Source organism: Ursus maritimus, unplaced genomic scaffold, assembly GCF_017311325.1.
Source record: "Ursus maritimus isolate PB19 unplaced genomic scaffold, ASM1731132v1 scaffold_4, whole genome shotgun sequence".
NCBI classification, from domain to species: domain Eukaryota; kingdom Metazoa; phylum Chordata; class Mammalia; order Carnivora; family Ursidae; genus Ursus; species Ursus maritimus.
Genome location: NW_024426552.1, coordinates 90,743,586 through 90,762,534, shown reverse-complemented (window position 1 = coordinate 90,762,534; position 18,949 = coordinate 90,743,586). Strand labels below are relative to the sequence as shown.

The 18,949-nt window shown below is 44.7% G+C and overlaps 1 protein-coding gene across 3 annotated transcripts in view; it reads right to left on the bottom strand.

The window, feature by feature from the left end:
* TNIK (TRAF2 and NCK interacting kinase) overlaps positions 1-18,949 on the bottom strand; it is a 375,800-nt gene that overhangs the window by 21,136 nt on the left and 335,715 nt on the right. For all 3 annotated transcript variants that reach the window (XM_040621607.1, XM_040621605.1, XM_040621606.1), the window contains 5 exons: positions 16,920-17,104; positions 8,597-8,726; positions 2,932-3,096; positions 1,376-1,487; positions 401-571 (listed from right to left, as the gene is read on the bottom strand). In XM_040621607.1, the coding sequence (XP_040477541.1) occupies positions 401-571; positions 1,376-1,487; positions 2,932-3,096; positions 8,597-8,726; positions 16,920-17,104 (763 nt within the window). The remainder of the gene's footprint in view (positions 1-400; positions 572-1,375; positions 1,488-2,931; positions 3,097-8,596; positions 8,727-16,919; positions 17,105-18,949) is intronic.

Here is an 18,949-nt window from a genome sequence, read left to right as displayed (position 1 = left end):
ACTAACCTTTAATAATTCACTCAAAGATGCCAGGCTGGCTTCCCAGCTGTGAAATGCGGGTGATGCCCTTCCTCCCCTTGCAGGATATCGCACAGATCACAGAGGCAGAGTTCTGGGCACAGAGTGGGTGTGCGGTAAGCGGCAGCCTGTTCTCTCGTTGACTTTAGCTCGTCACTGTTATGTGACGGGGTCATTCTGAATCTGATCTTGTTATCTTGGGCGTTAGGTTATCACTTCTCGCTACATGTAAAACTGCCCTTGATCTCTCCTGAGGCCAAGACAGTCCTGAGTCGGGACTCTGACACCCATGATTCAACCACCGCTCTCCGGATGGTGAGCTCCACGGGCTTTTAAGGTTTGAGGGTCGATTTATGACCGAGTGGTAAAAAGCAGCACTTACCCCAGAGAGCTGCACAGAGTATTTCTGAGTTGAATCGTTTCTTGTATTTTCTGATTTCTGGTGTGTCGCTATGAGGCCGGATGTTGGTAGGGTTTACGTTTACCACTGAAATCTTTCTTGCTTCATTGAGTTTGGCCTGTTCTTGCCTAAGAAGTTCGCTAGTAAACAGAGCTTTGAGAAAAAGAATCAGAGAAGTCAGTGGCATCTTAAAAAATAACCAATGGAGTTACGGAGAAGGCACTTCAAAACATTATGATTTCTCCTTGTTTAGTGCACATTATAGAAAAGGAGAGAAACTGCAACAATGCACATTTTACAGTTTGTTTTAGTAGAATACAGTATAAGTCATTCACAGAAGCAGTATTTTATCCATTAGTCAAACAGACTTATGGGTACAACTTGGGTAGTTTAGAGAATATTCATCTCACAAAATTGAACACACTGTCTCCTCATACACTGGAAGATGTACTTTTTACAATTCCGTGTGATCAACTGACAACCTGGCCTAAGCTTCTCCTGATGATTAGTGAGTTGTGTAAGTCCAGAAAGCATGACTCTCCCCTAAACCAGCCAGGCCCGGGCAGCAGGAAGCGCATACCTAGAACCCAACACAACTCGACACGCACTTATTAAGTGTCTACTGCGTGCACAGCATTGTACCCAGAAATTGCTTTTGAGAAGTATGTGGTAAGTTTGGAGGTCTCTGAGGAACAGCTTTTCCCAGGGCCCCTGGATACCTCTGGGTTCCTACCAGAAGCAAAATAGAAGAGACGAAAAAAAATGGAGAGAAAGAAATTGTTTTAGAAATCCTATAAAAATAATAATAATAATCAAATCAAAACAAAACAAAACAAAACACAATTTCCCTTGAAGGCAGGGCCTAAGCAGAAAATGGCGTAACTACCGGACCACTAGTTAATTCCCTTGTCAGGTCCTATCAGAAAGGAAAACCAAGCTGCGGGCCTCCCAGCTTACCCGCAGCTGAGGATTCTTCATCTTCTTCGTCTTCGTCGGTGGGAGACGTCTGGTATACTCTGGGGTCCACAAACGGGGTGAAGGAGGCCTTCGTGCTGCTCCCCATGCCATACTACTCGATATGCAAGAGGATTAAGAAAAGCAGGTAAATAAATACTACAGGAGTGAACAATGCCAGGAATATCTTGCTTGGGCTTCCAAACGATAACATTCTTCAATCTGTTTAGCTGTTCACACTCTCAGCCCCGAGTCCGAGTATATATATGCCTCTCTCTCCAGCTTCGCCCGGTCTCGGGTGGTTACTCACCATCGTGCCTTTGCTAGGGCCCCATGAACGGTCAGACTGGAGGGGCTGCAGTGAGCGAATTACATTTTGGACCGTATGGTAAGATGACTGTGGTGACAGAGCTCCTCTCTCCCTTGAAGTAAAAACCACCTCATATTGACCACACGGTCTGAAGGAAAGCTGACACAATTGGGCAATAAACTAAGTAAGCATGTCCACATAGCAACGTTCCATCCCGAACATACGGTCAAGCTCCTCTCGGAGCTTTCGCATACGTTCTCTCGGTCGATGTTCAGGACGAGTCTGTGAGGGGGGCTCCCACTTAGAGCCGGAGCAGCAGCAGCATTTGGACCGGAGTCCAACCCCACGGGGTTCTTTCTGGTGCCGCGAGAGGTGTTCAGGCAGAGAAAACCTGCCCACACCGCGTGAGGCCACCAGAGGAAATGCTGCCCCGTCAACGCGCCCCTCTGTTCTTTCCCTTGGGGGACACAAAGCTCGTGTGCTCCGTAACTGTAGAATCCAAAAAGGGGGTATCCTAGAAAGTGTGTGGACAGCATCAAACACACCAGTGCAGATGCTTCACAATTAGCTTCAGGGCCTACGCGGGACTCACAGGACTAGTCATGAACCAAGCACCGCGAACTCACCCACCGGTCAAGCCAGGACAGCCACACCTAGGAGCACTGCCTGGCAGACGGGATTTATTCAGCCTATATCCAGGGACTGTTTCTATACAGGAAAGATAGTGTCTCGGTTCTCCCTTTCCCATACAATCCGGAGTTTAGGAAGAGGAATGCTTGGAGAACCTATTTATTGCTTTTTGTCTTTCACTGAACAAATAATTTCAACCTCATTTTAGGTCCGACTTAGTTTGACTAAATCGATGTAAACATGCACCTCAACTTGGCCTTGGGATCTCTATAGGCAGAAGTTTCTAGCACTGGCCTGGGAGATAGGAAATCCCGGGTCTACAGAGATCTGTCACAAACCAGCTGTGTGCCTCGGGCAAGTCACTTTACCTCTCTGAGCCCCAATATTCTCATCTGTGAAAACAGCTTTGGGGCCAGGCGATATCTGAGAACATTTGCCGCTGTGCTTCTATGACTTTCTGCCATTTAAGTATTTGCATAAGTAGTTATATAGTAGAAACCAACCAACACATTTCAGGGAGCTTAGCAAAGCCCCATTCCTGGAGCCTGCTCCCCACCTCGCTCCCCCCCCCCCCCCCCACGGGAGAACAGAGCTGTCGAGGCTGTTGCCCAGCACCTACTTCAGTCCCAGATTCCATCTCCTGGGAATGGGTGGAGACGCGCCCCAGGCCCTCAGTTGGTGTCCCGGCCGGGGAATGGCTCTGCTGTACCAGGTCTGGGAGATTGATGTGGCCAGCGAAGCCATTGCTGTCACTGTGGCCAGATCGCTTCTTCTCTCCAGACGTCTGAGGGAGCACAACACATGGGGAGCATTAGATAGGGAGGGCAAAGGCCATGGAGCGATGTCACCCCGCACACAGCACAGGCACAATGGTCTCCAAATGGACTCGCTGGGGTGTGTGGGAAGATAACATTCACATTTCTATTTTACTAAGAAAAAGAAGTTAAACTTTGCTACTATTTAGTATATGGACTGACAATGGAGCCTTTTGCTTCTGCATGAGGGGCCTTCAGGGACACACAGGATGTGGGGGTTCCCTGGGGTAAGACAGGAATGCCGCACGCAGGTGGAGGGGCTGAGTACCGAGGTGCGCATTGGCTCGGTCCCCTTCTGTCGTATCCGCGTCTGTGCCTGTGAGCACACCAGTTAACTGCATTTGCAGATTATATTACCAGGTCGCAAACACAAACCCACAAGACACATACAAGACCGAAAATATTGCTGAAATGAAGAGGATGGGATGAGATAATGCTAATAATCCATGTACCACGTACCCCAAGAAAATGCAGAGATGATATCAACCAGACTCACAGCGCTCTGTCAGTTGTGAGCTTAAAACAATGATTAATGAACCAGATCTGACAGGAGTTACAAAAAAATGTACTGAAATAATCTACAGATGATTTGAAACTACGGGTTTATGTCCGCTATTAATATTGACTCTCTCATAAGCAATTATGGTGCCATGTAGTAAAAAATGGAAGTCATCATGACTAGCAAAGCATTTGAAATATTGTTTATGGCAACCCTTTTTAATGTCCTTTCAAGGTATTTTATAATATACGTAAAATGTGTGCAGTAGGACACACGCATGATTTGCAAATAAATACACTGTAATTATGGGGCACCGGGGTGGCTCAGTCCGTACGGCGTCTGACTCTTGATTTCGGCTCAGGTCATGATCTCAGGGTTGTGAGATCGAGCCTCACATGGTGCTTAAGATTCTCTCTCTCTCCCTCTCCCTCTGCCCCTCTCCCCACTCCTCCCAACTCCTATGTCCATGCTCTTTCTCTCTCTCTCTCTTAAAAAAAATACATCGTAATTATGTGGCATGCTTTAAAATTTTTACTGATAGGGTTGTACGACCTAACAAGTTTGGAAACCACTGGTCTGGAAGCAAAGCCTCCTCCCAAAAATCCCAGGGAAGAAATGCAGGATTAAAAGACAACTCTGCTTCCTGAAGGCCGGTGCCCACCCTGTAGGCCTGGCCAGTACTGTGCTAACTGACGTAACAGCTATGCGACCAGCTCCCGGAGGTTTCTTAGAGCAGACCTAAGTAACAAGTCCCTTCTTCACCTTTGCTTTCATTCCCTCATTCACCTAACATTTCTGAGTGCCTACTGAGTGTGATGCGTTTTGCTGAACATGGCGGAATGAGCCAGGATCAGGGCAGGCAGAAGCACTCCCCGCTTTCTTTGGGGCTGGCTGGCACGGGCTCACTGGCCTATCGTCCCCCTTCCAGAGCCTGGCCTGGTCTTGCAATGACCCTCTGTACCTGCTTCTGGCTAAAAGTGAAAGGAGGCACTTTTTGAGGGGGAGAGGACACAGATCCCCAAGTTCCTGAAGAGGTGCATGTAATGGGTGTTGCCAGGGAGCTTGAGAAATAACTGGAAAGCGGAAGCATGCTCTGTTTCTTGGCAGCACTGCTCCGGCGAGGGGTCTTTTCTGGATTCATTCCGTCCCGCTGCTCATCCACAACAGTACGAGTGCCTGTTCTCAGAACTGAACGCTTTGTCTTCTAAATGACATTTATGGGGTTCAGTCCTGATTCATCTCACTGTCTCCAATTTTATGTGTACTGGGCAGCTTTTCCTTCCTTGTAACTTCTGTTCAAATACTGAAAGGCTTTTTAACATTTCCCCCCAATCTCCCAGTAGCATAAATCACACATGGTGTCTCTTTAGAGTTTTACAGGCTCTCTAGTCTACCCCTAGCATTTTGCCTCAAGCCAAAAATGGATGCAGACACATTGCTTATCAAAGAAAGCCAGAAGAGACTAATAGGGGAAAAGGCCGAGACAGTGAGAAGCCTGAAGGAATCCAGTGGTGACCCCTGAGTCTCCCCACTCTGAGTCATCAGCCTTTTGTCCATTCAGCCAGCTCCTTACAATTAAATACCTTCTGCGTGCCAGGCACTCTGCGGGGAATGCAGAGATAAACGCACAAGAGCCCTGCCCCCTAGGACCTCCTCGCAGAGCCCAACAATTTCTATAGTCTTTCCACCCTCACCATTCCCATGGGGGTGGGCACTAAGATGTTCCGACCAACAATACGTATCCAGGACCATGCCAAATGCTTTAGGTATGGTATTCCGCACAGCCCGTAAGATAACACCATGGGGTGGCTTTCATTATCCTCATTTTACAGACGGAAAAACTGCACTGCAAAGAATTCAGTTGACTTGCTCCAAGTGACATGGGTTCTAAGTGCTGCAGTGGGGGGCTGTCAGGTAGCAGAGCCCAGGTTTTCTGGGCTGCGGCCATACGAGGTGGCTCTGCTCTCGGCCGTAGCTGATCAGACCTGGAGTGGACACGTGAACCACACAGGATCAAATTCCCTTTTGCATTTCATGTTGGGTCTGAGAGACACTGGTCAGTTTCTGCGGGACAGCTGAACTCGGCGCCTATCTTGCAACTGGGGGGCGGGGAGAAGCGAGAGCTTGTGCGTGCAGAGGAAGAGAAAGCGGGTCTGTGCACCAGACAGAACAAAGGAGCAATGGAGGAAAGAGAAACGAGGGAAAGGAGAGACTGGCATCGAGGGAAGCAGAGATGAGGGTAAGGAGAGACAGGCAGGGAGAGAGCCAGAGAGAGGCACATGAAGCTGCCTGGACTCCTGCTCCTTTTTAGTTTCTGGTTCCAGTGCTGCAGAGTTCCAACTTACTCTTCGCCTTTGGATCCCTTGTATGAAATGCCTCTGAATTTCTATTCCCCTATCTCTGATACCTACCCCACCTTTTCTCCCCACCTTAAGCTGTTTTAAGTGGATTCTTTTTCCTATTATTTACTATTACCAGCGGGTCAGTAAGGAAGATGCTATGGACAGAGGCCCATGGGTCCCAAGAGAGGCTTCAAGGAGAAAGGGAAGGCTGAGCCAGACCCAGGGAACCTGCTGGGTGACGAGTGGGCAGCAGGGGCAGTGGGGAAGGGAGAAGAGCTCTTCTGGCAAATGGATGGAAGCGGGAGATGACAGCTGGTGTGGTGAGTTCTAGAACTAGAGTAGGGAAAGGTCCTATAGGGCCATTGGATAGGGAGAGAGACAACCACAGGGCCCAGGTGTGCATAAATTTGTGCATCTTGGCAAGACTGTGGGTAGTAGAGCCAGCACCCTCTGGAACCATCCTGTCTACTTGAGTACGAATGCTGACATGACTGAGTTCTCCTTGATGTCCATCTTGGGGAACTGAATGATAACACCCTATAAGCTAAGTTCTGTTATGAGTTTTTCTTTTCTTTTCTTACTGTTTTGTCAGGGACATACTTTTATTTGCATTCAACTTTTTAATACCTGCTCCTTTAATGGATTCCAACTCAAGGTTTGTTATTTTAAAAGCCCACCTTTGGGAAAAGTGGAATTTTAGAAACTGAGAGACAGAAAGATTTTGGGCCCTCAATAGATCAAATTCATATAAGACCCTGGTGAGTGCTATTTTCAAAGTGATTGGCTGTGGTCATAAAATACTGGAGTGCTTTAAATAACATGGAACCGTATGGATATGTCTGGCGACTGAACTGAAAATGTGCCTCCTGATAATCTTCTTCAAGGTACTGACTCTGTCATAAAGACTCAAGCAAATTTTAAACTGCATTAGAAATCAGAGTCCTTTTATTTGGAGTCAGAGAGTAACTCACTCCAGAACATTTTCCCTCAAGTTTTCCAAGTAGCAAGTTATAGTGACGGCAGCCTTTAATACTTGCATTGGAATTATCCACTCTCCACGCCGGGAGACTTACACACCAGCGCTAGGCCATCGACTGCGGCCAAGTCCATTTCCTATTTCAGGCTTACATGAGAGGACTCTTTAAAGTCTACTTCAAAGATTCGGCAAGGCCATATAATGAAATTCTAGCAAGTTGCTGTGTGAACTATTCTTCCAGTGACAGCCCTACTGCCAATTATTATTTCAAAGGCCTTATTCATCTCAAAATCTCAGTTCCTTTCTTTCCTGGGGAGCAAAGCCTGCTATTATGGTTTCCCAAACTCTCCTGGCTGAAGAATGACAGATGATACACATTGTTTCAGAGGCAAGAGTGGGGAGTGATAACGAGTAAAAGAAGAACTCGATTCTGTGGTGACAGCGAGATAAAGTAGAGTTGACCCTTGAACAACATGGGGGCTAGGGGCACTGAGCCCCGGGGCACTTGAAAATCCAAACAGAACTTTTGACTTCCCAAAAGCTTAACTTCCACTGTTGACCGGAGGCCTTACCAATACCACCCCAGTTGATTAATGCATATTCTGTACACGTATTAAATATATATATGTATGTGTTTTTATAATAAAGTCAGCTAAAGAAAATGTTATTAAGAAAATCATAAGGACAAGAAAACACCGTTACAGTATTAGACCATATTGAAAAACAACGCACGTGAGCGGTCTACACAGTTCACGCTCGTGCTGTGCGGGGGTCGCCTGTGTGTGCGTTTACGGAACGTTTCCATGTATTAACTCACTGGCCCCCCAGTCATCCCATGAGAGTCAGCTACTATTATTTATGAAATTTTACAGATGATAACACGGGCCCAGGGGACATCAAGTCATGTTTGCCCAACATTACCAGCCATTACTTTCCTTCCAGGCAAAGATTTGGTGTCAAGCTTGCATGACGACGAGGAAGTGAGAAAGAAGAGAAGACAGATTCTGATTTGTCAAGGCCCTGCCGGTTGGCATGGACGCCGAGAGGAAGTCCTGCCTGTGGGACCTCAAATGACATGACGTGCTTCGAGTTTAAAAAAACAAAATCATACAAACTGCCAAGGTACATTTTCAAGGAGATCTGCATTTTTCTTTGTTCTTTCATCAAAATAGCTTAATAGCCTTTTTAATGTGGACTTAATTAGCTAAGATGAAATCACCCTTTCTTGGAACTTCTAAGCATTCTCTCCATAAAATCCACAAGGATAAAGCCACTGGGGGGGAGGACACATACCAAGGGCTCGGATGCTGCTGAGCGAGCCCATTCATTTCTGTTTTCCTGCTGTAGGAAACATCTGGGCTTGCCAGTTTTACATCCTCAAGCTCAAATTCTATATTCCGATTTGCATAGCTCCTGCTGAAGAATTTGGACTCATGTAATTAAGTCACACTGCAGAAGCTTAGAAGGATGCAGGAAAGGGAGGCGGTGGCCAATTAAAATCACTCAGCCATTGAGAAGCACAGGTTCCCCCTGCCCCCCGGCCCCCATTCACAAGGCTTAAACTACATGCCGTAAGCATTCTCCGGGAAAGCTCTAATGTCGAAACCACTCAAGAAATGCACTTCCTCTGCACAGTTTTTATACCAACTTACCTCTCTTATCATCAGGGTTCCTTCTCTTGAAATACTGCTGCTGAAAGTGTCCGCGTGAGAGGTCTCCAGCCCATGCGTGCCGACCATTCCCACATTGTACTGCTCGGTGCTCCCGGGGGCTCCTGTTGGTCTGAGATGGGAAGGGACAATATTAACAGCAATGTATGTTTAGGGAATGCCTGTTTCTTGGTGTCCTGAATGGGTGTCCCACATCTGTAGCACCCTCTCCCCGCCTGCTCTCCATGCAGCAGCTCTAGCAAGCAAGCTTCCGACTGTCCAAGGACCAGACTGCCCCGGCCGTGTCAGAGGCCGCCAGGCTCCACGGGGTTTCCAAGCCCTCCCTACTCCTTCCACCAGCAGGCACCCTGACCTGCACTTTGCACATGGTATTACCAATAATAGCTTTTGATTATGGAAAATTCCTACAGACTTCTGTATGTTCCAAATCACCTCTTTACAGAATTCTTTTTTTTTTTAATTTTTAAATTTTTTTTGAAGTTTATTTATTTATTTAAGTAATCTCTACGCCCAATGTGGGGCTTGAACTCACAACCCTGAGATCAGGAGTCCCATGTTCTTCCAAATGAGCCAGCCAGGAGCTCCCAGAATTCTTTTTAAAAGGCATGGTATCTTCCTTCAAATACTAAGGTTCACTCTTCAAACCGTTGCTCCTTATACTTGACTTCTAGCATCTTAAGGAAATTCCTTAAGTCAATTCTTAGCTCTCAAGTTCAATGACTGCTCTTTGATACTTTGTCTGTCTACTATTACTGACCCTTTACTCCATCCTTCTCTGCTCTCCTGACCATGGCACTCTTCTGCTTTCGACCTTCAGGAGCTCCCAATTAACCAGAGGATAAACCTGTGGCTTACAAGCCTTCCTTTATCTGGTCCTTGCCTATTTCTCTAGCCTGTGGTTTCAACAAAACCTACCTTCCATTTTTAACTCGAACAACATGTGAGTTCTAGTAGTTTCCTACATGCACCATGCTACCAAAACCCTTGGGCAACTTTAGTCTATCTTCTCTTCCTGAATGGTTCTTTTACATTCTCTCCTTCCCTTTGGGTAACTCCTCCTTTAAACTGCAGTTCAGGCACTCCCAAACCCCACCCCAGCCCCACTGGGATGGTATAGGTGGCTCTCCACTCCGCTTCCACATTAGCCTCTGCACACCTCTAACCATGCACTCAATACACAGTCCAGAGCTCAGTACTGTTGGTATCTTCAGGGCCAACCGCTGTGCCTGGCAGGTAGGTGACATCCAGTAAATGTTTTATAAGTCAACAAAGACTTTGTTTAATAACTAGCAAACATTTCACTCAAGTTTATTGCCAAAAGATAGCTCTTTTATGAATTGATGAGCAATCAGCTATGAGAATTATTATTACCATGTTTAAAGTGTCCTCAATAACTAATATTGAGTTTTGTCTTTTTAAAATTTAAAAAGTAACTTTGGCATTGGATCACTTTTATATATGGGCTATGCCAAAATAATTTTCTTGTAACTGTTATTACAGGATAACTAAAACATTCGTTCAGCTATGTCACTGAACTTTATAGTATGGGCAGTGAACTCTGATGTATGTTAATAAAAATAAATCATTTAGCAGGTTGGGGGATCCCAGGAAAGAAGGCCGACTGTGAAAAGAGAATCTAATTGCATTACAAACATATTTAAAAAATCTCACTGAGTGGGGGATGGGGAAAAGGTTGACCTAAGTATTTCTGGAAATAAATGGAGTCCCATAAGACTAAAGATAAAAGGAACTGCTTGTAAGCACTGTACTCCAACTGCTAAAGTTGTTGCCCACTGGCAGACAGGTTAAGCATTCTGATACTTCTATCCATGTGCACCGGAAGTGAACTACTAAGCGAATGTTGGCAGACGGTGAGAGCCTGGTTTCCCACTCCTGGTGTGGGAATTTCCATGTAAGGAAGGGGAGGCGGCAAGAATGATCCATGTGTTAATGAATCAGAGTTGGAGATATCAGGATAAACTTTTATTTAATGTAATACAGATGGCTATATGTAGAAACATTTATAGATATGTGTACATAATGGGTCAATACACACATATATATTTTCTTGCTCTGTCAGCTAGAGGGCCTAAAAGAAATGATACACCAGTAGCAACGAGCACCCCCAGTGCCCGTATCTTGGTTCTGATATCATTCTTTAATAAAAGGAATCAAGGCTCCCAGGAGCAATGGCTGATTCCAGGACTAGAACAAGAAATACACAAGGTAAGCCTGGAGCACCTTATAGTGTCAGAAGGTAAGGAAGTGCTTCATGTCAGCCACAGCGGTATAGAAGCCAACTGAGGGGCGCCTGGGTGGCTCAGTCGGTTAAGAGTCTGCCTTCGGCTCAGGGCGTGATCCCAGCATTGTGGGATTGAGCCCCGCATCGGGCTCCCTGCTCCGCTGGGAGCCTGCTTCTTCCTCTCCCACTCCCCCTGCTTGTGTTCCCTCTCTCGCTGGCTGTCTCTCTGTCAAATAAATAAATAAATAAAATCTTAAAAAAAAAAAAAGAAGCCAACTGAAAGAGCATCCAGTGGTTGACAGTGGAACAATTTAAGCAGCAAACCGAAGTATCGGACCATAATCCAAAGTACAAAATAAATATCCATGAGTCTATATTGATATAAATAAATGACTGAATAAATTAATAAACAGAGAGGAGATAAATCTCTGCCGAATAATTTCAAATAAATTATGTAGACACTCCATCCTAAAGGAACGTAACCCCTCACTCCATAAGCGCAGGCGGTGCACGCTGGCTTCCCTCCAAAGACTACAGTGTGGAAAGGGGGAGAAATTACATTACAGCAGAGAAACCTGGCAAGCATTACCTCAGCCAGATATCAAGGTCAACGCCAATCGTCCTAAGTCACATTTATAGTACACACCCTTGATATGAAGTGATAAAAATGACATGTGACCTCTGTGATCTTTCTCCTCCAAATCCACAGCCTGAGGCGAATCATGACGAGAACATCAGACAAATCCCAGCAGAGTGGAATTTCTATGGTATTCCTAATTAGTACTCCTCAAAACCGCCAAGTTCACTAAAAACAAAGGGGGTCTGAGAACCTGTCACAGCCAACAGGAGTAACTAAACAACTAAATGTAACATGGGATCCTGGATGGGATCCTGATACATAAAAATGGATTTTAGGTAAAAACTAAGGAAATCTGAATAAACTATTAAAATATATCAATTTTGGTTGATTAATTGTAACATATGTACATACTAATTATAGTGCTTATAATAGGGATAACTGAGTGCAGGGGGTAGGAGGAGTAACAGGGGGACTTTGTACTATCTGCTCAATTTTTTTGTGAATTTAAAACTGTCCTAAAAAATAAAGTTTATTAATAATAAAAGAATGAAAAAAGGCAATGATTAAAAAAAAACCACTCAGGCCCAAACCACTAAAACATTTTATAGTTAAAGTAATCCTTTGTTCTAAAAATTATTTCCAAGACAGAGTCTGGATGGGAACAATTAGTTGTCCAAATTCCTATAAAGACTATAACAAAACAAAACAAAACACTTCCACTGATTAGAAGGAAAACTATAGGAAATTTACTGTGATGAGGCCACAGGTGTAGAACAATAATTTCCACTCACAGGATGTGTTGAAGTGTTCCTGTAAGTACTGATTTAATTCAATTCAGTACACATTTATTGAACACCTGCTATACGAACGGCCCTTGGTTTGGCACTGGGTAGGGGTGCCAGGGTGGCTCAGTCGTTAAGTGTCTGACTTGATTTCGGCTCGGGTCGCGAGATCAAGCCTCACACTGGGCTCTGCACTGGGCATGGAGCCTGCTTAAGATTCTCTCTTGGCATCCAAAGTGCATAAGAACATGACATGAACACTCAAATGCACGGCAGGATGAAAGTGGGAGTGCAAAACAGACGAAGAGGTCACTGCAAGAACAGGTGCAACACTGGACAAGTACAAGGCGTTTATTTGCAAGAACCGATCGGTCAGTTTGGCCGGAGCGTGAGGCGATCGCAAGCCCCAGGGATGAAGAGGCTTGTAGGGTACTAGGGTACCGCATGACCAGAGCCACACTTCTGCAACACTAGTAAGACCAGAACCGGAAAAATGGACAGGAGGGCAGAGAGGACCGCAGGCAAGGAAGGGGAGCACTACAACAGCCTGGGGGGGCAACAGGGTCAGAACCACGGCTTTCCAGTGCTAACGGAATGAAGAGGACACACGATAAATGGCTTTCATTGTGCAGACTGCATTTTATAAGACTGTACAGAACTCAAGGGCTATGCTAGCAGGGGATGGTCGTACCGGTTACGACTGGGCCTCCCGTGTACTGCTCTGAAGCAGGCGCAGACACTTGGGGGAAGACGCTGATACAAGAGGATCTTCTTGGGCTTGCTTGATCTGATGCAAATCAACTTAGCACTTTTCCTTCCCTTCCTCCTGTTCTAGAAAGCTTTTGTTTTTTTCCTGATTATAAAAATAGTAAATGCTCATCATAAAATTGGGGATCTACATAAAATAAAACCACTCGTAGCCGTATAATCAAGAGGTAATCACTTTGTAATTCTAGTCTATTTCCCTCCACCCATTACTTTTCTATGCATGAGGCATTGGGAAATAGTGCTGTTGGTTAGTTAGGGGAATAATCTCACTTACGTACACTCTCACAGGTCCTACCTTATACTGTAAATACGAAACCAGCACTGTCCATAAAGTAAGTTGTTTTGAGCATTAGGACCTACAGCTGTTGGTCTGAATGGCTGGGCTCCGTTTCCGAGAAGCTCTTTTTGTATACATTTCACGGCAGCAAACTAGGTTGCTGTATATGTATCTCTCTCTCTCTCTCTAAAAATATGTAGCACAGAATGTAAAGGCTTATCTTAACAATAGAAAATAAAAATGATAAGAATGTATATGTCTTCTAACTCTGATACCCTATTCCAAAAGAAACAATTGTTTTATAATGAATTTTTTTAATACTGTGAAATTTCTTAGTATACAGCTATCATGCTATGGCAGAACAGACTGTATATATTTTATACTCACAAAAATGCACATATTTACCAAACGGGAATAAACACACATACACACACCCACACACTTGTATCCTGACTTGTCTCTAAGTATATCTCCTATATCATTAACTATTTTAAATGTTCTTTAGTGGATGATCATTTTAATCTGTCCAAAATTTACCAGTTGTTTAAGAGCCACGTCAACTTTTGCCTCCATTATATGCATTCAATGATAGCCCATTCATTATTTCTGGATGACAGTAATAGATCCTCTGAATTGCTTTACCAGTGTCTAGCCTGTTCTTTTTACAAATCATCTTGCCGAAATGATTTCTCTCAAACATAGCACTGATAATGTCACTTCCCAGCCCAGGGGGCCTTCCATGGTTCCCAACGGCCGCATGATAAAGCACACACTTCTTGGTCTGGTTTCACTGGTCCAGACCACCCCCCTCCCACCCCCATACACCCGACATTCCTACCCAAGTCAACCTTCTGTGCCTTTACTTCCATTTCCCCTCGCCTGAGATTCTAATATTGCCCCATGTTCCCTCTATCTTGATGACAGTTACTTGTGAATGTGTCTTTCTTCTGGATTGGGCTATAAACTCCAGGAAGCCAGGACTTGCCAATTTCAGTTCAGTGCAATTAAATATAAATCAAAGTCACTGAAGACCACCTCTATTCCAGACACCACGCAAGGTGTTAAGAGTAGGGATTAAGAAGATGTGGTCCATATATACAATGGAATATTACTCAGCCATCAGAAAGAACGATTACCCAACATTTGCAGCAACATGGACGGGACTGGAGGAGATTATGCTAAGTGAAATAAGTCAAGCAGAGAAAGACAATTATCATATGGTTTCACTCATCTATGGAACATAAGAAATAGCAGGAAGATCGGTAGGAGAAGGAAGGGAAGACGAAAGGGGAGGTAAACAGAAGGGGGAATGAACCATGAGAGACTATGGACTCTGGCAAACAAACTGAGGGCTTCAGAGGGGAGAGGGGTGGGGGAATGGGATAGGCTGGTGACGGGTATTAAGGAGGGCACGTATTGCATGGTGCACTGGGTGTTATACGCAAATAATGAATCATGGAACATTGCATCAAAAACTAAGGATATACTGTATGGTGACTATCATAGCATAATAAAAAATTATTATTAGGAAAAAAAAAAGGAGTAGAGAGATGAATGAGACACAGTCCTCACCCTCAGGGATCTCAGAGCCCAGAGAGGGAGACAACGTGTAATAAATATCCCGATTCGGCACTACACGAAACTGCGGGAATATGCTCCAGATCCAGGGGCCACACAGAGGAAGGTACCGGCGCCCTCTGTGCAGGCTGGGCTGTAAGCAGATGATTTCCAAAGGGACAGGAGGGCACTTCTGTAGTGAGGGAAGCAGTGGGTGTGCCCAACACCGTCAACAGCCTTGCAAAACTGATTGAACATCTCTTCCAAGGATGTCTTTGGTCATTCTTCCAAATATTTTAGATTAGTCAGAAGTTTCCACGTATCATCTTGTTTCTCTCCAACTAGAATATATACTTTTCGAAGGCAGAATGTGTGTGTGTGCCCTTGCTGAATGTCTCAAAGCCCTCAGTGTGGTGTGGAACAGAGTGGAAGTTTTATCAATATTTTAAGTTCATAATCCACCCCTCGTCCTGGTAGTTGGAGGCTCAGTGCTTACAGGGAATTCAAAACATCTGTTAGAAAAATGAACCATGGGGCGCCTGGGTGGCACAGCGGTTGGGCGTCTGCCTTTGGCTCAGGGCGTGATCCCGGCGTTGTGGGATCGAGCCCCACATCAGGCTCCTCCGCTATAAGCCTGCTTCTTCCTCTCCCGCTCCCCCTGCTTGTGTTCCCTCTCTCACTGGCTGTCTCTATCTCTGTTAAATAAATAAATAAAATCTTTAAAAAAAAAAAAAAAGAAAAATGAACCAATGCTGAGTCAAGATAAAAACTGAAAGGACCAGCATATTTTGCAGAAATGTTTTGGATTAGTGATTTTGCCGCTAGAACAATTTTATTTGCTGTTAAAAAAGCAATTTAATGCAATTTGTTTCAAATGTCATATTTTAGCATACTTATGGTTGTCAATAACTGTGTAATCAAGAGCAGAACAACAAGTATAAGTTTTCAGCTATGATAATTAGATCTGCCTCTCAGAATTGCTTGTGTATAATGACTGTTAATCAATGAATGACATTCCCTGCAGACTGGCCAGCCCTCTCTCTCCAATCTCTGCTGGACAGGACCGTAATCTGTGACCTGATACGGCATCTTCTCTATGGGGAGTGAGAGTAGTGTGATGACCAATACTAGCAGCCGAGCCAAAGAAATGGAGGTGAACGAAGCGCAAAGTTGGAATCGTCAGTGTCTCACTCGGTCACATTTATAGCAAATCAGAGCAACAGCACCTTGTGTTTATTTGGGGGAGGAAGCAAGAAATGGATGTGAGTGTGACTGTCTGAATCTGTTGTTTAAACAGGAGAAGCAATAAGGCAGAGGAATTCTCTCATAGGACCCTGTCCAACGGGAACATAAAGAGTGAGCGTCCCCCTCACGAAACGAAGAAAAGGAGTAAAGGCTATCACATAAGTAAATAATAAGGGAAATGCAGGTAGGCATAAATGCAAATATAAATAGCCAAAAAGAGACTGCAAAGAAATGCACAGAACATGGCGGGGGTGGGGGGCAAGTCACAGGCCACAGAGAAGAAGATCACATAAGAGAGACAGTGAAGAAGAAGAAAATGATAACTAGGATATATTTAGGTGAAACACTCAGAAGGTTCTCTGCAGGATGGTCTGAATCCGGAATCTTTCGCTGGGATGCTAACCCACGCTACGTGCATTCCTCCTTATGTAGTGGTGGGGGGTGGGGGGGAATGATGGAATATGTCTCCTGTTGTTAATTTTAACTCCTAAATATCATTGTCCAAAATTCTGGTCTTGCAGTTCTAGGGGCACAGGCAAGTGACAACAGTGGTTGTCAATATCATTTTCCCTGGAGATGACAAGAACCACTCAAATGTCACCAGAGGGAGAGTCAATCCCACAAGAGCACCTGGATAAAGCAAACACAGTAGGAACATCGCTGTGTATTCCAGGCGACGGTGTCCGTGGAGAGAGGTAACTATAGGACTATGCTCTGATAAAAACTCAAACCCCCAAAGTCGGTTGATCCTGCCAGAGACCCATAAATGATCCTCTATTTAATTCACATTTCTTGTCCTTTCATTTTGGAGACCTCGCCCGCCCCGGCCGACATGTGAAAAGCAGCCCTCTTACATCAGTCTGGGTATGTCACTGACAGCCACCGTCCCATCGTGGGTCTCACTCTCTCCATCCTCCTCCTCTTCATCACTACTTTCCGACTCCTCACTGGAGGAGGAGTAATCAGTCACCTTCTTCAGAGGGCGGTTTGTTTCTTCGATTCGGAGTTCTCGTAATTCTTTGGCTAATGCCGTCAGATCCTACAAAAGAAAAGTTCGTTCGGCATGTATGAATCGTAGAGGGGACCAAAGTCACATCTCTCAGCAAGTCAGTGCTCCAGCTTAAGCAACAAGAAAAGAAAGCTCTAGATAGAACTGTTACAAACATAGTGGCTGCATGGAGCGAAGAAAACGGTGTTTGTAGCGCAGAGAAACTAGAAAAGAAAGATGGAATAAATTTAAACTTTGTTGAAAACCAATGGCTCGACTGAGACGGTTCAGTTCTGAATATACATGCGTATATATGTGTATGTGCGGTGTGTGTACACATATATACAAACGTCGGGTTCTCATTTTATTTTGGGAAGGTGAAGTTGGTCACCCTCAGAGTGAAGGGGAAGACACATGGGCTGAGCAACTGTTCCCCAGGATTTTAGGACTCCTGCCCAAGCCATGGTCGTGGCCTTTCCCCTCTTGGATTGCTACTGTACCAAAATCTAGCATCAGTCACGGAACAGAGTAATTCCCACGGTTCCAGCTACTACAATGACTCATTTGGTGTGTCATCACTCCCTGGAGAGCAGAGGCACCGAATCAAATAACAGCCCACCCCAAAACCCAGTGCCACTGAAACTTAGAGCCCCAGAGCTGAGTTAATCAAGAGGAACAACCCCCCCGCCCAAAAAAAGGAATTCTCTTCCAGAACGATAGGTGTTTCATTTTCTTTTGTTTAAAACTACAGTCACCTGGCAGAAACCCTCGTGAGGAATACTGAAATGAATGTGCAAACACCAAAGAGGAAGAGATTGTTTTTCAGGCTTCCATGAGTATGATGCAGTCTTGAGCCTTATGGAGGTGATGGCGTGGTATCTAGTCACGAGGCACATTGCAGGCAGTGTGCTGGATCTCTGACTACCTTTGACTTCACATGCTTTCAGAGCAATGCAGACGGCAGCAGTCCTGCGGAAGCGTGGACGCTCTAATTTGCATGGGTTACACTGCCCGTGACGCATGGCATGCAAATGAGGAAAAAGCAATTGGACATCAGTCTTACCATTTCTCCCTACATTAGTGACCCATGTGGGAATCAGAGCATTCAGTGAGAGACAGGGCATTAGGGAGAAAGAAACTCATTGAAAGATACTAAATCCCACAGTTTTCTTATGGCCATATTCTCTCTTTATTTCAATTCAGAAATGTATTTATTTGTCCAATTCACCTGAATGTCAGATTAGAGCAATGCAGATGGTCTAAATGGCATCTCCTAAACTGGCCTAATCGGTTAGAAGAAACTCCGTGATGAATGTAATTTTATTTGGGGAAGATCACAAATCATCATGTTTCCTTACCATCCCCCCTATGTCAGGCATTACTATGTTGATTAAGACGAGGGGAGGAAACGTTTCAGGTGTTTCATTTGGTCTAGAAATTTAGGAAGTTCAAGGTAGTAAGTGGAGGAGCCATTTCTTCTAATTTCATCATAAAATCAAAGGAACACAATCATGGCTTTTACATTTGTTCTGAAGTCACCTGAAGCACTTGGAAAGGAAAGCTTTTAAAATTCAAATTGTGCATTTTTCACCCAACCATGCTTGCTGGGCTTTTTACACACATGCATACACGCATGGCCTCAATCTCAGTGGATATATTTACCCCATCTGTGAAAATCAAAAGTGAATTGTATTAAAGGTGTTTAAAACATAATGTATACTGTTAAAGAAGAAAATTACCACATAGAGAGAATTCTATGCAAATTTATTTCTTGTTTCTCTGGCAATGGCCCAAAATTAGGAAGAGGCAATATTCAGATTTCAGCTTTATACTCCTTATTTCCTCTGGACATTGCCAATGTTTATCTTTATCAGACCGAGAAGACAGTGAAGGGGA